The 22,468-nt window shown below is 37.9% G+C and overlaps 2 protein-coding genes across 4 annotated transcripts; both read right to left on the reverse strand.

Moving 5' to 3' along the window:
* Positions 1-252: 252 nt before the first annotated feature.
* On the reverse strand, positions 253-12,492 carry LOC140146221 (uncharacterized). 2 transcript variants are annotated; one of them, XM_072168003.1, is made up of 4 exons: positions 12,089-12,492; positions 7,337-7,471; positions 5,855-6,029; positions 253-3,132 (listed from the first exon to the last, which is right to left on the reverse strand). In XM_072168003.1, exons 1-4 carry the CDS (start codon positions 12,093-12,095, stop codon positions 3,060-3,062), a joined length of 390 nt encoding a protein of 129 aa, XP_072024104.1. In that variant the 5' UTR covers positions 12,096-12,492; the 3' UTR covers positions 253-3,059. The 2 variants fall into 2 exon arrangements, with proteins under 2 accessions (XP_072024104.1, XP_072024103.1); XM_072168002.1 differs by lacking the exon at positions 12,089-12,492 and adding an exon at positions 7,794-7,902.
* A 743-nt stretch (positions 12,493-13,235) lies between these two features.
* LOC140146222 (uncharacterized) lies at positions 13,236-21,537 on the reverse strand. 2 transcript variants are annotated; one of them, XM_072168005.1, is made up of 4 exons: positions 21,442-21,537; positions 20,130-20,192; positions 17,584-17,755; positions 13,236-13,326 (listed from the first exon to the last, which is right to left on the reverse strand). In XM_072168005.1, the coding sequence occupies exons 1-4, from the start codon at positions 21,446-21,448 to the stop codon at positions 13,254-13,256; spliced, it is 315 nt and encodes a 104-aa protein (XP_072024106.1). In that variant the 5' UTR covers positions 21,449-21,537; the 3' UTR covers positions 13,236-13,253. The 2 variants fall into 2 exon arrangements, with proteins under 2 accessions (XP_072024106.1, XP_072024105.1); XM_072168004.1 differs by having other exon boundaries at positions 20,058-20,192.
* Between the last annotated feature and the right edge of the window lie 931 nt (positions 21,538-22,468).

Consider the following 22,468-nt stretch of genomic DNA (forward strand, 5'->3'; position numbering starts at 1 on the left):
ATATATCATTAGATTTGTAAAAATTTACTTCGAGGACTGCTATATAATTATCAAAAATGTGAAAAATATCAATATATTTAATAATTTGTCATACAATTTGTATTATATCGTGAATTTCAAAAATGAAAATTATTTGATATCAGAAAGACATTCTTCGTATTCAGAATGCAATTCGATATGTCTGATGTGCTCTCACGTCCCACAAAAAATACTGTCGAAACGCTCAAAACGCTCATTCGAGATCCCTTAAGCTTATCAAATATGAAATATCATTATTATGTTTATTACCTGCCATTTCGATATATATAATGTTGCACGACAACTACAATGTACAGCTACAAAGTACAGGCTAGTTACTATACGCAACGATTTTGTATTGCACAAGCCAGGAGCAGGAGAGTTCATGAGAGCAATGCGGAAGTTATGGTCACGTGAATTGAACATCATATGGAAAGGTTTCTATACAAAAACGATTCTCTTATAAACCATAATGCGCACAGTTTCCACCTCGATACACCTGAGCATCGCATTTTCCTCCAAGAGCTTCCAAGCAGAGAACAACAAGCAGTGAATGTCTCCACCACAGTCTTTGATTACACAGACTACACGGTAGAGTACATAGCAATGTGAGAGCTGTGGAGATTCTAGCTGAAAAATATGCCTCTTAGATTGGTTTTTGTCGAAACCTCAAGTGTTCCCTTCATCCAATCAGAATTTTTTTAAATATCAAACGAAAGCTAACACTTCCCTCTAAAACCCCTTTAGTCACTAGGTCAACAGATAACGCAATTCAATGTTATAGCAAGGCGAATGTGGTAGAAAACTACCTATCCAATCACATTTTTGGACCAAAATGTAGGTTTTAAAAGTCAAAACATTAAGTGTTCTTTACAATATTTTTCAAATGTTATTTCATTAAAATGAAAGGGCACACTTATATTGGCCATATACTAGCTACAATAGAATGAGCAATGGCCAATTCTCTAAATTGCAAATCTTGTGCAAAAATCTAAAGCTAAAGAGAGCGCTTACAAATTGATATGTGATTTCACATGCCCAATATAAAACTGGCCTCAAAAAGAAACTTATAATTTTTCACAAGGTCATATCTTAAAATCCTCTCCATAAAATGAACAAAATTGCACACAGGATTACTTCAATACTCTACTCTAAACACTGGTCAGTAACCAAGCAGTTGTCCAACTGACACAACAGCAAAATGCACTGACATTGAACAACCTTCCTGGACCACATTGACAGGTCATGGCTGTATGATGCACAAACCACGGCATGCGGTACAAATTAGCCTTTTTGACGTCTTGCAGGCATTAGGTGCGCGGTTTGTGTCAAAAATGTTAAATCGCAACCAATATTTTGCGCACCGGGACATCGCACACAATCCAATGAACAATCTGTACGTATGAACCGCACGTATGAATAAAGTCAAATTTTCACACCTACATTTGTAACTGTTGCTTTATTGTAATGATTCTTTACAAACAAAATGTATCATATTAATAGTTAGATATTCCTTCGTATGTTCAATATCCTTGATTGTCTAGAATAGTTATATTGTAAAACAGACCAACATAATTTAGTGCATTTTTTCCGCGAGTTCATTTCGTACGTGTAAGATCGTCAATACTGGCTAAAATGAGCGACATCGCTTCGTCACAGAAGAGTGGTTTTGAATAGTTAGACGAGTGCACGACCAGGGCAATCACAACAACACTATTAAATTTGGTAATTTTTTTACAAATCTAATTTTTTAGCACATTTGTAATGTTTACATATGTCCAAGCCTGGAATCAGCCAAATTCGTTGTGTTTGTATAACCATGGTATAACGGTTTTTAAATGTATGTCTCCACAAGAGATTCACAGTTAAAGCGGCCAAGATAGTATTAAAGCGGGATTTCCCCCTTTTACCTCATTATTTCGTGAAAATGACCAGAAAACCCTCCTGACAGTTAAAACTTATCATAATTTTTTTACAACAAATAAACAAATTAAAATCTGACCGAAATCGTATAAATATTATGGCTTTAATAAAATGAAACGTAAAAACATATGAAAAGGTTTGGCTACAAAACGATTCTCTTATAAATGCATCTACGCACAATTTCCGCCTCGATCATTGTCGATACATCCGAGAACACAGATTTTTCCAAGCACAGCGAGCCTATCCTCTACACAGTCTGTTAAAAGAGCTGCGTGAGATCTAATACGGCATCTGTGATTGTTTTTTGTCAAAACCCCGAATGTTCCCTTCTTCCAATCAATTTTTTTTTTTAATTTCATTTTTTACCATGTAAAATTAACTTTTAGGGTCAAACTTGAACAAAATCATCAAAATAATGCATTTCACCCAAAATATTGTATCAAGATAAAAGACAATTGTTTAGTTAACAAAATTAACATTGAATACACGTGTGACATGTATTCTCCACAGCATTAATATGAAGTTCATACTATATTTACTTTCAACGTTATAGCTGTTTTAATAATTGGCTTTGAAAAAATCACAAAACTATATTTTTCAACTCAAATATCTCAGCTCACGTCACTTTTCAGAAATGCCAGCCGGGTTAATCAGAAAGATTAGACTCTTATGGTTAATTTTAACCCGGCTGGCACCGGCTTGCCTAAGTATGATGCACGAATACCTTAACTAGCGCAGATAGACCAATGTGGCATCTCTACTAAAATGATTTGTGTGCAGTTTTGACCGTAGGAAATCTACGTGACGGTGGGAATATTATTTTTTTGAAACATTACTTATGCATAATGGAAAGTATATCAATTGCCTAAGATGGATAATTGGATCAAAAAAGTCAATTACAACATTTTTGTGTGAACCTATTCTTATGTAAGGCATAAAATGCAGCTTTTTATTGATTTTGGCCAGCAAAAAATGAACCTTTTTCCACCATTTTTACAAATAACATACTACAAGGTGAATTTGGTCCCAAAAGAAGATGCAGGCGGCATTTTTGATCAATTTTACCAATAGATAGAGCTGACCAAAACCACCCCACCCCTTGTCCACAGCCAAGTACGTTACTGGTCAGCATTCCATATGTCCATGTAGATCTTCAAACAACCGTTAACTCTTTTCCAAATAGCAACGTATCTGTGGATAAAAGTAGAAAAATTAGTCAATTTAAACTTTAAAAAATCAGCAAAGCTGCCAACTTTGGCATATTCCATTCACTGCATTGCCAACTGGGAGTTATGGATATGAACGCAATGAAGCAGTATCATCAATACAACTTAGATTTAGCGATTGAACATATATATGCCGACGATATCCGGCTTTACACTTCATTTAGTCAGGGCCGGATTCACATTTGGGCCAGATGGGCCCGGGCCCAGGGCCTCCCAATTTCGGGGCCCCAAAATTTCCCTTGCATTTTCCTTTTTAGCCCGAAAAACACCATGTTTTGGGCCAAAATAGGGTAAAATTGCCTTCATTTTGGGCTAAATTGAATTTTTGCGAGCTTCGCGCGCACAAATGTCCTGCTAAAATCTATGCTTATTTCCCTCTAAATTATAATGCTCCTGCCGCTACTAAGCCCCGTAGCAAGTATTGGCCACTTGAGTGCACATGTTTTCCTCACGGTGCGTTTGGGCCTCCAAATTTTGGCCTGGCCCAAGGCCCCAAAAAAGGTAAATCCGGCCCTGCATATAGTTCATTATGATCTAAAGACAGCTATAAACTTTCGACCAAGACATCAACATCAGTAAACTGCAAATCTTAACTTGGATAAAACAGAACAGAAGACACACGATTCTTTAGGTTTTCTATTGTTGACTATTGTTATAAGATTCGATCTATAAGATACGGTTTCAACTTTGTATAGACCCTATCGAATAAACCAACTGGAACGGTGCAACAATTGAAATGGCAGCCATGTTGGTGGACAGTTCGAAGTGCCAGAGGGACAGGACTCTACTTTGATTCTAAAACCATTCATATCTCAGTATTGCCTGTTTTATTGTATTATAATGCGCATTGCCCCTCCTGGTGGACAGAATATTATTTAAAGAAAGATGAGTGAGGAGTATTCTATAGGGCTATTAGTCTTTGTCAAAGACGACTCACGATCCTTGCCGAGGGAGGGGGAGCGGCGAAGCCGTGACAGCTCGCCGCGAAGCGTCGAGCACCAGAGACAATTTGTGGTTGTCGCGACCGGTGACTCAATTTTTACCATGCTATACATGTATATAATGTTGGTAGCTCGCGGGTAGTAATCAGTTTTCCAGTCTGTAACACAGACTATGGGGTTATATGTAACCACAGAGGAGTAAGATAAGACAGAGCGCGTACCACCAGTCAAAGTCCCCGTGTATTGTATGGTACCAGTTCTCGCATATTCATGAGGGCCGATTGTTCGATCGTGCTGTGTCAAACAATCACGCCAGCGCTGCGTGCCTTCGCGTATACGCGATAGAGCGTTGCGTGCTTTCGCGATTACGCGATAGACCATGAAAATACGCGGTAATTGCGTAGCAGTCTCGCCTGTCGCATTTCATGGAACAATCGGCCCTCATTATCGGATGAGGCGGAGACTTTGACTGGTGGTACGCGCTCTGTCTTATCTTACTCCTCTGTGTATGTAACACTTATACCATAGATGAACTCCAGGATGGGGCAGCTTTAATTAGCATGAGGCCGCATTGATATGTAAATAGCTTATTGTTATTTAAATTTGTGCCCAGACGTATTGAGGGCGACAGTCATGTTATCCAGACGGAGAATGGCTATATATGCCGGGCATGTCAATTTGCTGAGTGAAGGCTGATAATCACCTTTCTGTATAGGTAATAAGCTAGTATAACTCGTGTACCAGTTGGTTACAACAAAAAATTAGTATCATATTAAATATTTTAAATGTATAAACTTTGAAATTCACATGAATTTGAAGAGCAGAGCTTCGAAATCTAGCTAAGTAAGGTGTTGTGAAATTCTGCTGCGTGACCCCTCTGCGTGGTAGAATTATATTCATAAAACATTAAATTTAACAGATATCATGGGCAGCCAACCACGATTTATCAGCATTTAAAATATATGTTAATTAACGAAGATAAATAATAAAGAGTACAAATGGCAATTAACTAGTAAACAAGCCTGAAATCTTAAAATGTTGCCACGTGATTTCCCGAACACATGATATGTCAACATGTGACCACTATTCAGATTTACCGTAAATATTTGGAGTATTGTTGCACGGCTTGCACATACACTGTGCATTTCTTTACCTCCGTATAAAATCAATAATTCATGCTGGGAGCCAAGTAACATTCTGTCTGCTTAGTGCAGATTTGGTATTTTATTTTACTTGAGAGCATAATAGAAATAAGACGAATAAGGCGCCATGATGGAAGGTCAGGTCGGGTATCAAAGGTTATTATAACTTAAATACTACTTGTATTTCACACTTGCCTCTGTCACATATTCCCTTCATATTATTGACAGCAAGTCCTAATTTTGACTTTGCTATTGCAAAATGTCATTTCATATCAAATTAGTAGACTTTCTTTGAAAAAACATATCACTGGTGCCTGATGGGAATACCCGTCCGCCATTTCATTAAACTGGATCGTTTTCGCCTGGTTTGTGCCCAGATGTATTGGGGGCGCGCTATACTCTCATTGAACAGGCAAAGTTCGCAAAACTAACAACGTTGTTATTTGCCAATATCAATTAACATGATCCAAGGGGTCGAACATGAATTATTCATAACGGATCGATAACTGGCCTCACTTTCTAGCTAGTAAACCAGCTGAATTTTTCATAGGTTTTGCGTTGCTAATAGAACAACCGTGAATTTAGTGTCACCCCTTGCACTTACGTTAACTCCTCAACAGCACTAATCGATTTATCATGTTTAATGTGCTTGGACTTGCCACGCTCCCACAGAGTCTCACCCTCATTAGCAGCGTCCGTTCCAGTCTGCATGTCTTGGCACGGTTGGATCTCGACTTTCAAACCCGAGGCTATCATCATCTCGGCTAATTTTTCAATTGCTGAATGGATAAAGAAAAATAATCATATCACCACCATTATCATTATCATTATCATCATCATCATCATCATCATCATCATCATCATCATCATCATCATCATCATCTTCGTCTTCATCGATATCGTCATCTGCATTCCATCTTCATTTCTCAACATGCCACATAGCGATAGTTCACCCATTGACCTCGTACCAAAATACTATTTCTCTACGGTACTCGCACCAAAGACCGTATTATACCCAGGAACTTACTATCTATACCTAAAGATTTAAGGTACTAGTTCAGTGTGAGTTACGTTTCAGACCCCTGTATATCCTAAACAAAGAAGCTCAAAGATACCCTATGGCTCTAATCATGCTAATTTAAGACCTCTTTTATTTGTTGAATTTGGTTGAGAATTCAGGAAACAGGGATCTAAACCCAAAGAAGTAACTAAATCAAAAGTTGCAGGCATAATTTATACATGTATAGTATTGAACAATGTACCCCATTTGACCTGTTAAATATATCATTTAATAGTTTATTCAATTTTTTATGATCTTCATCTATGGCGTCTTGCTCTCCTTTATAGCCCCTGACAGACGTTCGCGTTGAAGTAAAACTGAGCAAGAAATCCAATCGATATAATGTGTAGTTGCCTTTAAAGTTGAAGTAAATTATGAACCTTGACCCAAAGACAGTATTGTTAAAGAAGTTACTGTTTTGTTACATTGTTAATAATGCGGCTCATAAATCAGAATTTTACGAGTATATTCCTGTCACTAAATATGAGCTGCATTATGTGGAAGTGATGTCATTATTGCTTTCTAATTTGTCTCATCACAGTGCTATGTGATTTGAGGAGAAGCATTTTAGAGGTTTCAGTCTCAGACTAGAAATAAACAATATTAATGAAATTTGACCTCAGATCTGTGTACACCCTCTACTCACTGGCCACTGCTAATGCATGTGCCAGTACTGTAACTCTAACATGTAATCTGTGGGAGAAGAAGCATGTTCAGTTGAAATCACATTACTACTTCTACTCCTGTGTGACATTTGACCCCACATCAACGATATGTGAACCAAGCTATGTCAAAATCGGTCAAAGTTTGTCTGAGCTTACAACTCTGGTCAAAATTGCTCAAATCATAGGTACGATGGCTCATAATGTGATCGACAGATGAATATGAGAGAAAAAGACCCTTAGCCATTTTGAAAATTGCTATATAAGGAAAGAAGAAGAAGGATGCAGTAGCAAATTAAGACCTAGCCGATGTCCCTTCTAGGTAATACATATAAATGAATAGATAAATAGTTATATATCTTACCTTCTCGTCCCTCAATAATTGGTGCATTTGGTGGACATAATTTGCAATCTTCCGTGTACATTTCTGCCATACCTTTGGAGTCACCGCTATTGAACAACTCAACAAAGCGTGCTTTTGCTTCACGAATTTCAGCACCTGTTGAATTAAGAATTGAAAATTTAAGGGAAACTCCGTCACGTTATTGATTTAAAGCGGCAATCAGAATACTAAGCGCCCGCCCATAAGTGTCCGTCCCCAAACAGGTGAGACGCATGTCCATTTTGGGTGAGCTTCCAAACTGGCTGCTTTTGGGGTCGTAAAACTTATATAGAGTATAGAGTATTTCACAATTCTTGTAAGCTCCCGTACAAACTATAAATTGTAGACTCCCTCCCTGTGTTATGGCTTATGCTCCCTGGGTCATGCTATTTTAGCTTATTTTAAGCTTATCAAATATGAAATTTATTATGTTTCTTACCTGCCATTTCGATAGATATAATGTTGCACGACAACTACAAAGTACAGGTTAGTTACTATCCGCAACGATTTTGTATAACACAAGTATGGTAAGAAGTCGTACTAACTATTCCAGGAAAATACAGCACTAATTTTGTTTGATTAAAAAGAAATGTTATCCTACTTTGTCAAATGAATCATAGTTAAATCCCAATCCTTTAGTAAGTTGTAACTGGCAATGAAAGTCACATTTAAATATTTGGTCAATTTTTGGAAATAAGGGCCAAAACATACATTTTTAGGACCTTTTTCGTATTCTGTGACAATCAAGCCCAAAGACTTAGACAAAGACTAATTTAAAGTTGTGCATTCTTATTAATTATGTTAAAAGCATTTTCCAATCCTTTTTCATAACCAATTGGCAAAAATATAAACATATAATACTAAAATTAGGAGCTAACTCTTAAGTCTTAGTTTATACTCAAGATTTTGAATGCTTAGATTTTGGCCAAGTCTTACAATTTTGTAAGATATAAATTTTTGGGGCCATTTTACCTCAAATTGCAAAAGAATTTAAATTTGACTTTTATTGCTAGTCAGAACTAACTAAAGGATTAGAATTTCGCTATGTTTCATTTGGCAAAACAGGATAATATATTTTTTAATTCCAAAAAAATAGTGCTGTGTTTTTCTGGAATAGGGAGTAATATAGACACGTACTATAGCCTGTTAACCGGTCCATATGACTGAACATTTACTAAATATCTTTGCTTCATGACGACATTGACCGCTTTTCTTGAATAGTGTTATCATGGTTATGGGCTATACCCATGCATATCATATCATATCATGGAAGTTGCTTAAAGCACAGCTTAAAGGAAGGTGACGTGTTTTATTTGGAAAATCAAATTCTTTAAAACTTACGTATTACATAGAATGTCGCCCCTTTCAAGCATTTATGCAAAAAGAACATGTAAATGTTTATTGTAAATGAGAGTAATTGCTTATGGAATTAAAGATATTTATACAGCGTGATATAAAACTGATATTGATACTCTATAGTGATCTTATTAATGATAATCATCATTATCATGTTATTATTAAGGTTGGTCTGAACCCTGGAATTATGGAAACTTTCGGACCTCATAACTGCTAAATTATTAGTCTAAAGAATATAAAAGTATACATTTTTAGAATGGAAATGACTTGATGAATTCATCTGTGAGGTCCGATTTGGGCCAAAATGCTCATTTTTGGAGAAAATCCCAAAAAACAGGTTTTAATTATTTTTAAAAACTAGATAAAAATATCTAGGACCCGTATTTTTATTTTTTTGAATTTCGACCAACTTTGAGAAATTTGCACCAAAAATGGTCAAAAAATGCAAAATTTTCAAAAAAATCATAAAAAAGCCTGATTTTCGCCCAAATTTCAAATAATTTTGGTGAAGTTGGTTAAAATTTAAAAAAAAATAAAAATACGGGTCCCAGATATTTTTATCTAGTTTTTAAAAATAATAAAAACATTTTTTTTGGCCATACAATTTTTTTGTTACGTTGAAAGAAAAATTTTGGGCCAAAAAACCTGTTTTTTGTGATTTTCTCCAAAAATGAGCATTTTGGCCCTAATTGGACCTCACAAATGAATTTATCAAGTCATTTCCATTCTAAAATGTATACTTTTATATTCTTTAGACTAATAATTTAGCAGTTATGAGGTCCGAAAGTTTCCATAATTCCAGGGTTCAGACCAACCTTAATTTCAAATGGAAGACACTATTTTTCCAGACCTATATTGAAATTAGAAGTTCCAACTCGGTGTGTTAACAAAGATATCAAACTGTTTAATTACTCTCAAACGTGATATACCAAAGTCGAGACTAATTTGACAGTTTTTTATGATTTCTTTGGAAATTGCTGATTTGGAACGCCTAAATTTATTATATTAATGAGAAAATACGAGCTTTCACCTGATACCAAAACCATTAAGTTAATATATTCCCATTCTCAACTTACATGACTTTCATGGACAGGATTCAAGAGGAAACTGGGTAACTGGGTGAAAGTTTTTGTAAAAATAAACGTCCCCTACGACATGAGCTCCACTATCATTACAAAACCGAAAACTTAAAAGGGCATTTCGTGATCCACAGCCTCATCCCCCCACTTTTCTCAAAAAAAGTTGAGATTTTTATATCACTGGAATACTCTGGCTACATAATGTTTATGTACAAAATATATATTGCAGATTAATTCGTTTAGCAAAGATATCGTGAAATTTGAATTTCGTTCTGGTGCACCAGAACGAAATTACAACGCATAGTCCATGGAGCAGTGTAATACACATAATCATGCATAACTCGCGAACGCAAAATCGGAATCAACTGAAATTATGGGAATAGGTTTTTTTCGTGGATATCTAAGGAAAAATGACATGCTAAGATCACGAAATACTCCTTTAAGATTAAAAAACTTTCTCCACCTAGCTGTGTATACAATAATACATGAAAAATAACAAAAATCCTGGCCAATACCTAATACCCCAATTCAAATGGTACCTCCTTAAGTTGTAAAGATCCAAATTCGATAGAAGCATGAGAGTTTCCACACATGAAGTACTTTCAAAGTTTATTTTAACATAGACAATTATTTTGTATTTGACCTCTAATAACCCCTATAGGTCATACAAGGTTAAAAAATTGAAAATATTCTGATCTTGTTCATTAAGATACACACAATCTTCGTCTGATAACAACGATTTCAAAATTGTTGCAGAACTTTATTCTAAGAACACCTGAGGTCAACACTTACCCACATTTTTCAAAATCAACTTGCTCCGATTTGGGAAAATGGTGGTGGCAAACGGGTTTTTTTTTCTTGGTATAAGAAAAAAGGTATAGTAATCCTATGTGTACTACTCTTTTCTTGTTATATGCAATGGAAGTCTACGAGGTGGCCGATGGTAAGCCAATGACCTTTTACCTTTATAAACCTCCATTTTCGTATATAGGCAAAACTTTTTTTAAAAATAATTTCAGAAAAACGAACAATTTGTCACCATTTTGGCCAAAATTGGAGCAACCTAAAATGTGCCATTTGACCACAAATGATGTTTGTGAACTCTCTAACGATTGACTCTCACACAGTATCATCGCCCCGATATCTTCATGGCAGAAATCGCCATGGTAGGTTGAATCCACAGCCACGCATGCCCATTTTGTTCAGACCTTTGAGACGCATAATGAGCCGAGGGACATCCGACTAAGGCTACTGACAATAGCCTGGTAATTGACCTCTCTGTGTGTGAGTGAGCATGTATTATTATTGTATACGTCATGAAGTCAATCTGCTTTTAGACTGCCTCTACGAGTGAGTGCAGCTAGCCTACGCTGCGCCATAGTTCGAAAACAGAATTTTTGTCAGTTTTTGAGTTCAAGACGCACGGTTCTTTCTCAAGACGCAAGCTAACGACTATCATATCCGTTCAACACATTATATTCAAGTGCAAGGAACTGGCTTCTTTAGACTAAATAAATTACGGGAGATATTCATTTCCTACCCCGGTATGCAAAGATTTATCGTCTGAATATCAAATCGTGCATACTGCATAGCACATTCACGTGTATCGATCCCGGGTATTCATTTCAGTGTCTCTGCTGTATAATGTAATTATTAACCGGGCGATGTCGGTGTGTCTCATTCCCAGTGGTGTAAACATGTATAATATTAGTTTGAGCAGCTTTGACAATGTTACCGTCGGACATCAATTTGTGACCCGTTTTACTAGGACAGTCAAGGTGATATGTTAATGCGGGGTAATTGGCAACATTACACTATTTTCGCCCAAAATCAAAATGCTTAATCGGTTAAAAAGAAGATGCACAGGACAATTCTGGACAACTTCCGCCTGGTAGTTGGAGCTGCCTTGCCCGGCAAAGCCGTCGGGGGCCACTCTGCCCTCACCTCATAAGCAGCTGGTTGTAGCGATGCTCCCCCCCCCCCACACACACACAAACACAATTGACAGAAAAATTGTGGAGAAGGGTCATTGCTATGAGTCCTAAAGCAATTTCAAGCAACATTTAAATTTGATTGATTACCACTGCACAGACTATAGGCCTACCCTTTCTGCTTAGGATTTTCTGACTTTATCATTGGACTATTACTTTTTTAATTATTGCTGATTTGTCGGGTTGGAACTTGAATACTATTATAGACATATTTTGAGCACGGATTTTTAATCTCATTGCACGAACGTGTCAGGAGGCACGTTAAAATAGCCCCTAGTTGCGTTTATGAAATTACTATGTTTTCTTACCTGCCATGTTGATTATAGAGGTGATGTTTCAGGACAAAATACCGAATACAGGTTAGTCACTATCCAGCGATCAGTATTTGATGTTTAATACGCGGAGTTAAATTGAATACGTACTTAGCCCAAAGGTTATGTTCATATGACTGAATTGCTTTGCCGGTGACATTGGCTAGTAACTATTGTTTTCCTGAATTGACTATCCGCACTTCACCCATATTGATAAACAAACTTTCGGTTATGAACTTTGCGAAAAATATTCCATATTAAATGCCAAGTCTGTAAATACAATATTGATATGTCATGCTCAAATTCTAAGCTCGTACTGTGTAATTGATCTAAATCGTTTTTATATATTTTTTATTTTTAGTCCAATTATTTCTTATCATGTTGATATATATGAATTGTAATATCACAATTTAATAATACATTATAAAGAAGCGGCCTGATTGTATCCGTATGCGTAAAACCATTAAATTTGTGGTTTTTTTCTGATAACCATGATAACAAAAACAGTATACGTTCTGTGCATTGAGAGTGTTGACAGTCTATTCTCTCAAAGCTGGCAATATTCATATCATGACATCACTGTAGTTTCTAGGTCAAATCTGTCTCGTACGAAGAAATTCACGGCTTACAGTTGCTTTTCGCGGAATATCAATTTTAAACGACTTATTTTCTCATAAAAGGAATCATTTTCGTTGCCCTCAATGGCTTTCCAATAATATGATATTGTCCGAGCTATATTATGCCCTTTAATATTGCTGAATATTCAGAGTTTCAGACCCCTGATTGTTATTATTAACTAACTTTTAAGTTACTTTAAAAGTAACAAAATACATTACTACCCAACTTCACGTTCATGTGGTCATTTTCTCAGACTATGAAATGTCAAGCACTTGGTATTAAGCGGCATCAGTCATCCATGCTTCAATATACATTACTTATGGCTCATGGACTGGATAAAGATGTAGTGTGATTTTCAAAATGTTATAATTCCAGAGCTGAAAAATTCAATTTTCTGACGGTACAGTTCTTTCAGAGAATCAAACCTTTAATACAAGGTGAGTTTTGGCCAAAACGAAGATGCACGTGGTAATAAATGTTGATCAAATTGTAGCGGTAGTCCGGTGAAATCTGGCCTCTGCCCCCACCCCACCCGCCTTGTACGCTACTGGTCAACATTCCACATTTCCGTGTAGAGCTTCAAAGAGCCGTTGACTCTTTTCCAGATAACCATGTATCTATATGAATAAAAGGAGAAAAAAGAAACAAAGCTGTCAACTTTAGTCGTGTCCAGACGGAAGCCAAATATTTGAAATGTTGGAAAATCTGAGGGGTAAATCAGGTGTTCGAACATATTCTGTATGACCACGAGGTGTCGAAACCACAAAAAGAACTAGGGTTGTCCATGGTTGTCGGATGTCACTTTAAGTTCACTTAATTGAAACTTGTGGGTTCGCGCCTCATGGACACGATTATGTTTCACTCAGGTGTCGTCCTACCAATACAGCATGTCACGAAAATAGGGTTTTCTTTAACGCACAAATATATACGCGATTCAGACTTTGTGTACCCCTTCAAAGTACTATGTGCAATGCGTACAAAATCTTTAAAAAGGAAGCGTTCAAATAGTCCATGTCTTGATTAGACTTCTCCGTAGTCCACTTGCCCATTTTGTATTCTCTGGCTATTACATTTAATAAAACTCTGATTTGTATTAATTTGTGTGCAGTTGATAGATTTTCACATCTGATCTTTTCAGTCACCGTACTCCCTCTGTTTGTTAGCTTCCCAAGTGGACTACTTACTTTGACTTGCGGTTAACATTTTTAACACGGGTCTGTATGTAAAGCTAGGCCAATTTCTGGCCAAGATGTAAAGCATCTTTAAATGAATCTGGCTTGTGATTGGTCGCCTAGATCTCGTTATTGTTTAAATCCTCCGGGCACGTGCCATTACCATTAACTATACATGGTACACAACTAGCTATGGAATGCGGCGCTTTTGTGCTGGCGCGAAAGTTGGTGGATGAACGTACATTTGGCGCATATTGTACCACCATGCTTAGTGCTTGTGGTTAAATTTGATTGAAGTATGATTGACATGGTTGAACAAATTCATCAGGATCGGTAGAGTAAACACATTAACCATTAAGTTCTTGATATCTGATCCAGAAATTGCACTTACTTTGTGTACGTTTCAGCAACACTGTTACCTTTGTCAACACTTGATGATGAGTGATTCCTACTGGCAACTCTCACACATTTTTGATGAGTTTCTAAAACTGGGTTCAAGAAAATCCCCAGATGTAAAATCTGGGGATTATCTGATGACAGCACCAAAAGTCGAGGTATGGTTGTGCTACCTTATGTGAAAGGCGTAACAGAAAGGGTGTCTAGAGTGATGAAAAAATAAAATGTCTCAACCGCTATGAAGCCACACAACACGCTCCGCAGAGAACTGGTTCACCCAAAAGACAAGCGTGATCCCAACAATTTGACCCAGGCTATTTACAAGATCCCCTGTTTGAACTGTGATCTGTCTTACATAGGGGAGACTGGGAGAAAATTTGGAACGCGGCTCGAAGAACACAGAAAAGAAGTGGAGAAGGACAGCAGCACGGTAGTCACCAGAGCAGGTAGAAAAGAATCCCTTGCAACAGTTAACAAGTCAGCAATAACAGATCACGTAGTCGACAAAAATCATGTTATTGGATGGGGGACGCTGAGATCATTGGCACTGAACAAGAACGATTCACACGCTGGATAAAGGAGGCTATAGAAATTAGAAAGAGGAGGGACACCACCATGAACAGAGACGACGGACAGTATCAACTCTCACACATTTTTGATGAGTTTCTAGAACTGGGTTCAAGAAAATCCCCAGATGGAAAATCAACTGGCAACACCAAGACCTACGCTGGAGATACCAGTCGGATGCCAGTAGGAATCACTCATCATCAAGTGTTGACAAAGGCAACAGTGTTGCTGAAACGTACACAAAGTAAGTGCAATTTCTGGATCAGATATCAAGAACTTTGGTTAATGAGTATGATTGACAGTGTGTTTTTAGAGAACGAAGTCCCGGGGTAAAGTTCTGCTTAAAAGTCAAAGTACATAGTCGGATTTTTTACTCGGGCTTTCGCGAATAAACTGGTAGATTCCAAAATCAGAATTGTTCAGTATTAAAGTGAGCCATTATGCAAGATATGTTGCATTCAATAGAGAGTTTGCGGAATGAAGTTACTGGAACTTTAACGGCAACTTCAAAAATATTGATTGGATTTATTGCTCAAATTCACTTCAACGCGAACGTCAGATTGGTTTCTGTACCAACAGCGTCTTGTTGCTTAAACTCGGGACATGTGTATCAATGTGCGTTCAAAAGAAGGGCATGTGTAAGAGCTTGTTACCAACTACATCCAAATGTCTCTCTTTTGTTTAGTCAAATGGTTATTAGTCCCACTTCAAGACAAAAGACTCTACCTTAAGAGCTTCGTTTGAGTAAACATGAATGAACTCGCGATACCACTCAACATGGATTTTGTCGGGACCCAGCGTTAATCTCCTTATCATATTATTTTGAAACTAGCTAGGCCCTATACGTTTCAATTAATATTCTTACAATAGTTATAGGCCTATATATATATATAATATTATTTAATAAAGGCTTGTCGGCTTTGTCAATTCCATATTCCAATTTACTTCGCAAAGCCTAATGAAATACATATTCTTTATTTCTTTCCCTCCTTCTGAATCTCTCTCCCCTTCCCTCCTGTTTCCCCTTCCCTACATTCTCCTTATTTTCCCTCCTTCTCCCTCTATCTGTACTCGCTCTCTCAAACTTGACCCTCCTATAATTACCCACTCGCACTCCTGTTTCCCCCTCCCCAGTGATTTTGTCAGGGTTTTTCTGTTAGGAGGGCGTGGGCCGATTCTCAAAGGGAAACGTTTTTACAAAAATGGGCTTAAAATGGTAGAAAAAGGCCTAAAAGCGTAAAATATCACGGCGGCCAGCATCCAAAAGGGAAGGGTCAAGAAGGAAGAGAAGATGTCCCACGGGGGAGCCCCCCCCCCTTGGCTACCAGCAAAGCACCTCCCTGTCCACTTCCAATGCCCTCCCCCTCCTCCTCCCTACCCCCTCTCTCTCTCTCTCTTACCAGGCACAACCTATGACATGCAGAAAAAGGCCTAAAAGCGTAAAATATCACGGCGGCCAGCATCCAAAAGGGAAGGGTCAAGAAGGAAGAGAAGATGTCCCACGGGGGAGCCCCCCCCCCCTTGGCTACCAGCAAAGCACCTCCCTGTCCACTTCCAATGCCCTCCCTCTCCTCCTCCCTACCCCCCTCTCTCTCTCTCTCTCTTACCAGGCACAACCTATGACATGCAGAAAAAGGCCTAAAAGCGTAAAATATCACGGCGGCCAGCATCCAAAAGGGAAGGGTCAAGAAGGAAGAGAAGATGTCCCACGGGAATGTTATGCACCTGCTTTACTCTTCCAGAAGTATCGTACACTGCTGGCTCAAGTAAAACCAGACCATTTTACGGGAACTTAATCCCCTTGGCGTTGAAGTCAAGCCAAAAACTTGGTTCCGCAAGCTGATTTGGTGTACGTCATGAGCACACACAAAATTATATATCAAGTGTGACGTTTGGAACAAAATTTATTTTGATTTAATTCAATCAGTAATTTTCAGCAACATGTAGCATGTTTTTACCCAAACCAAATTAGATTTCCAATAATTGGTCTATTAACTAGATAATACATAAGTGGTAATTATGTAGTCTATGAGGAAATAGGCAAACTATTGTTCTAAAGTATGACGTATTTCATCATAATTTACGGCACACTATAGATTCTCGCGTTAACTTTAACTTCAAGTGGCTTTAATGGCATAGTGGTTTTGAATACATAATCCTCTATAATCCTCTAGACGTTAAAGTTAAAGTTAAAGTAACTTCATTCCGCAAGGTCTCTAATAACACAAGTATACTTTACTTTTACTGTCTTTAATTATATAAACTCTTTATGACCATTTTACTATTAATTATAATACACATCAGTATAATTTTGAGTTCCAACAGGATGCGTTCATCATGATTAATAATAACATATTTTTATTTAAATCAAAGTTCGACAATGCATAGTCTATGTTTTGATATGAATTGACCTTTTTGGTAAATCCCATAAGCCTTTGCGAATACACCTGAGATTTGATGTCACGCCGACTTGCGCAGTGACGATGTTCGGTAAACAATATGCGCATCGGCGCAGATCGGCGTGACGTCAAATGACGAGTTGAAATGACAGCCATTTTGGTGGACAGTTCAATGTGATAGAGACAGGTCTCTAGTTCGATTCCGCAACCATTCACAGATACCCATCACATGTTTGTATTATCATGCGAATAACTCAGTGGGTGCCTCCTGGTGGACACAATTTTATTTAAATGAGGATGAGTGACGTAGTATTTGGCAGGGTCTTTATGTAGCACTTACTTTATCTCATCAACACCACTCGATTTGTCATCTTTAAAGAACTTGCCCTTGCCACGCTCCCACAGAGTCTCGCCCTCATTAGCAGCGTTCGTTCCCGTCTGCATGTCTTGACACGGATGCATTTCGGCTTTCAAACCCGAGGCTATCAGCATCCCGGCTAATTTCTGAAACGCTGAAAAATCATCATTATCACCACCATCATCATCATTATTATGATTATCATCATCATGATCATCGTCGTCATCATCATCATGATCATCATCATCATCGTCATCTGCCATCGTCATTTCTCAAGCACTGAAAGGCACGGTTGTTTGATGTATATAGAATTGGCTTCATTATTAACTAAATGCAAACTATAGATGGCGCTATTTAACCTAAATCATATTTCTTTATCTGCAAGGTGTAGGTGATCAATACTGCCTTTAAAACAGATGGTATAGGTGAAACAAGCAGCAACGAAATTTTATAAACATATTTCATCAAAAAATAAAAGAAATTGTTTGTATTAAAAGCTTGAAAGGGTAATTTTCAGTAACTAAATAGCGCCACCAATTTTGTTATAAATATATACATTCTACATCCTATTTTTTTTTAATGCTGTAAAAGTGAATAATTGTGTAAAAGAGGGGAAATTTAAAGGTGAAAATGACTCAAAAGCATCTGTATACATTAGCATGATAAGCTCATTTGATAAAACTGTTTTAAATGTTTTTTAAAAAAAAAAGAAGATCCATAGATGGACGAACATGGCATGCATTTGCACGAAAATGGCAAAATTGGTCCGGCAACCTTTTTGACATTCGAGGTCATATCTTTATAATTGCTTTATCAATTGAACTCTGGTTTCCTGTAAATTATAGGTAAAGGGTGAGATAAACACTGAATGATGCATGTATACTGAATGATATATATTGACCCCCGTGCATTACAATATGATATATGACATGAATTTATTGGCACAAAATCGCGGCCCGGAAGCCGAATTACATTGTACACAAAGTATAAGCAAAAAAACAACAATGAGAAAAGCAGTATAATATATAACAACATAATTAATAAATATAAACAACAAATGAGGTCAGAACTCAAGGCAGCCAAAAAGAAACAGGATCCACAGCAAAGCAATGCAAGGGATGAACCAGGATTAGGGTGGGTTGCTGTTTAGAGGCCTAACAAAGTAAGAAACTGGACTCCTAGCAAACCTGTCAGTACGGGCACGGAGTTGGGAGAGATTGGCATTGTTTCTTAATTGTCTACCATGAGCCTGACCTCTTCTGTGAGGAAGCAACTTGGTGGTCCGATCACACTTGGACAATGTACGAGCAAATTTAATAAGGCAATGTTGCTCCCTCCTATCACACAGCTTATCAAGATTACACACAACAAGAGCATTGTCATAAGATACATAATTGGACCCAAGGATAATTCTCAGAGCTCTTTTCTGAGAATCCTTCCGAGGACCTGAAAAAATGACGAAATTTTTACAAGTTCAAATGTGTGTGTGTGTGTGTGTCCTCGGTGTGTTGTCATGTCACGTGCTCAAGAAGTAGGTAATACCGAACAAATTTAATTCCGGTTAACGCTGCGAGGACGTTAAGCTGTACCGTGGGTAGTAGGATATGAGACCTCATTTTTCGCCGTTTAACGAGATTTCCGTAGCGAGACGCGTGTTTAGGTCCTCGGTAACCGCGAAGTCCTCGGTGTATCGGTGTGTTGTTAAGTAAGAGTCCTCGGAAGTATTTGTAATGTACACGCATTTTAACCTCTCACCACATTCGTTAGAGCTTGCTTTTATGGGAAATCTGTACAACAATGTTCTCGATAAGGCGTTCGACCATGGAGTGAGAGGTTGCGGGTTCGAACCCTGGCGGTGCCTAGTACGGTCTCGTGAAAAAAAATTGAGTTGAAATTCCCCTGGATGGAAGTAACTGCTAATTGTCTCGTTGTAACCCGTACGAAACTCGGGGAGCTGATCCTGGTTGCGATGGTAATTTGTGAAATGTCTAGGGTGTGCCCTCTTGAAGCAGCAAAGTCCCTGATTTGTTTTTAAATGGTTTATGGAATGAAGTGGACTGTTGTGGTCAGCGACAACCTTTAAAGTGTGCTGACGCTTGTCGATCAACGTATAGGCATTGTGCCTGCGCGTAGCGCACTGTAAATCACTGCGCTTTTTTTTTATTCATTGTGTTCTCCATGTATAATATAATGTAAATTGTATATTTGATCGAAAAAAAAAAGTAGATGGGTAGAAACAAGAGATGCAATGCAATTAGGCTAACGTTGATGTTAATTGTTTATTGTGCTTCAGAGTAAGGCATTTGTAGTATAACGTAAAGGAACTCCTATTATTAAATAAATAAATAAATAAATAAATAAATAAATAAATAAATAAATAAATAAATAAATAAATAAATAAATAAATAAATAAAAGGTTTCGCGAAAATAAACAGCAGTTTTGCTTTATATTTTACCTTCTCGTCCCTCAATTATTGGTGCATTTGGTGGACATATTTTGCAATCTTCAGTGTACAATTCGGCCATACCTTTGGCATCACCGCTGTTGAACAACTCGCACCAGCGTGCTTTCGCTTCATGAATTTCAGCACCTGATAAATGAAGAGATAAGCAGGAAAAGGATTGATTCAAAATGGATGATTTGCAATGTCTAGTCTAGACGAACGAATCCCACTTACTTAAAGTTACTTATGTTGCTTGCTTGCTTACTTGCTTAGTATTGATTGATTATTTAGTTACAGTGGCGTAGCTAGAGGTTGTGGCGCCCAGGGCTAAAGATACCTCATTTGTTTGACTCGAAATTCAAAGGGGACAATTTTGATCAATGAAAACTAATATTTAAATAGGAATCTATTCTTTATGCAAATTTCTTTTTATTGCTTTAACCGAAATAATCTTAGTTTTTAACAAGAAGAGTGCTTAAAAAGGACAAGCTCACGTGTAGGAAGCAATTTTATTGTGAATAATATGACGTAGGGGGTGATTGTTAGGAATAACTACTTAATTTCACTAGTGAAAGTTGTTATACCTATTTTGGCCTAAAGGTCAATGTCAGAATTGGACCAAGTTCATTCTCATATCAACTAATGCATTTGTTTTTAAGGTTGTTTTTAAGCGGAAAAACAGCGGCATGATCGACGGGAATTATAAAAATAAACATTATTTTTCATCAGGTTCGCCGTCGTAAATGATAAAGGAGACGAGGAGAAAAAGTGATCACGCCTGGGAATCGAACCCAGGACCTCGGGTTTACGAGACCTACGCCTTAACCACTTGGCCACGGGAGTTTCATGATTAGGCTGGTTGAAATTCGAACCCATAAGCGGTCACTTAAACTTATCTCCTCCCCGCAAATAGCCCATAGTAGTTAGGGCCGTAAATGCGAGAAATAAATTGCCATCCTCCCTGTGAGGAAATATTCCACGAAAAAACAGTGGCATGATCGACGGGAATTATAATGTTTGTTGTTTTTAAGCTTGTTTTTAAGGTTTTTAGCATGCCAGTTAGTTACAATTATTACTCGAGTGCAGCGTTCAGTCAAGACAGCTGCATTATTATGTTCATACACCCCAAGTAGATCGATTAAGGACAGACCCTCATCAGATTTAAAGGGGAAATCAGAATACTAAGCGCCCGCCCTAATAAGTGTCCGTCCCCAAACAGGTGAGACGCATGTCCATTTTGGGTGAGCTTCCAAACTGGCTGCCTTTGGAGTCGTAAAGCTATAGAATTTCAGAATTAAAAAGATCGCATATTCCCGTACAAACTATTTTACACTCCCCTCCCTGGTTAATGCTATTTTATGTCACTAAATTTATATAGAACTATTATGTTTCTTACCTGCCATTTCGATAGATATAATGTTGCACGACAACTACAAAGTACAGGCTAGTTACTATCCGCACGCGCTTTGTATTACACAAGCATGGTAAGAATTACTACCTATTCAGAAAAATACAGCACTAATTTTGTTGGATTAAAAAAAATCCTGTTTTGTCAAATGAAACATAGTTTTCATTTGGCAAACAGGATAATATTTTTTTAATTCCAAAAAATTAGTGCTGTGCTTTTCTGGAATAGGGAGTAATATAGACACATACTATAAGCCTGTTAACCGGTCCATATGACTGAACATTTACTAAAGATCTTTGCTGCATGACAGCATTGACCGCTTTTCTTGAATAGTGTTATCATGGTTATGGGCTATATACCCATGCATATCATATCGGACATCAATTTGTGACCCGTTTTACTAGGACAGTCAAGGTGATATGTTATTGCGGGGTAATTGGCAACATTACACTATTTTTGCCCAAAATCAAAATGCTTAACCCTAACAGGACGGTATACTACAAAATACTACTTGATATATGCGCTGTTCGTGCATGCATCCCACGTGGTGTGATGACGCAATCGCCCTAAGTGATACATAAGCACGGTTTCGCTGGCCAGCGAAGCCCAAGACCCGTGGCAAAGTGTCGCCGACCCAGTGCCTGGCATGCGAGGGGTCTCGGGTTCGAATCCCACCCAGATCAAACAACTTCTTTCCTTCTTTTCTCTCTTTATTCCTTCCGTCTTTCCCTTGCCGTCGCCAAAAAGCCCTTAGGCGGTTAGGGTTAATCGGTTAAAAAGAAGGAGCTGGCTTGCCCGGCAAAGCTGTCTGGGGCCACCCTGCCCTCACCTCATAAGCAGCTGGTTGTAGCGATGCCCCCCACACACACACCCCTACACGCCTTCACCGACAACCGTGGACCCTTATTGTTTGTGTGGTTGTTAACAGTGAAACCGTGGACCCACACACACAGACATATCATAATCCAAACGTGGACTTCTTTGATATTTAACCGCTAACCGTGGTCCTGGTATT

The sequence above is a fragment of the Amphiura filiformis genome, chromosome 2, assembly GCF_039555335.1.
Source record: "Amphiura filiformis chromosome 2, Afil_fr2py, whole genome shotgun sequence".
NCBI lineage: Eukaryota > Metazoa > Echinodermata > Ophiuroidea > Amphilepidida > Amphiuridae > Amphiura > Amphiura filiformis.

Coding starts and splice junctions, on each gene's coding strand:
- LOC140146221 (XM_072168003.1), bottom strand. Junction 6,030..7,336: donor AATTATTGAGGGACGAGAAG/GTAAGATATATA, acceptor TTATCCATTCAG/CAATTGAAAAATTAGCCGAG. Junction 3,133..5,854: donor AGTGCTGTTGAGGAGTTAAC/GTAAGTGCAAGG, acceptor TTTTATCCACAG/ATACGTTGCTATTTGGAAAA.
- LOC140146222 (XM_072168004.1), bottom strand. Junction 17,756..20,057: donor AATAATTGAGGGACGAGAAG/GTAAAATATAAA, acceptor ATGATTTTTCAG/CGTTTCAGAAATTAGCCGGG. Junction 13,327..17,583: donor AGTGGTGTTGATGAGATAAA/GTAAGTGCTACA, acceptor TTATTCATATAG/ATACATGGTTATCTGGAAAA.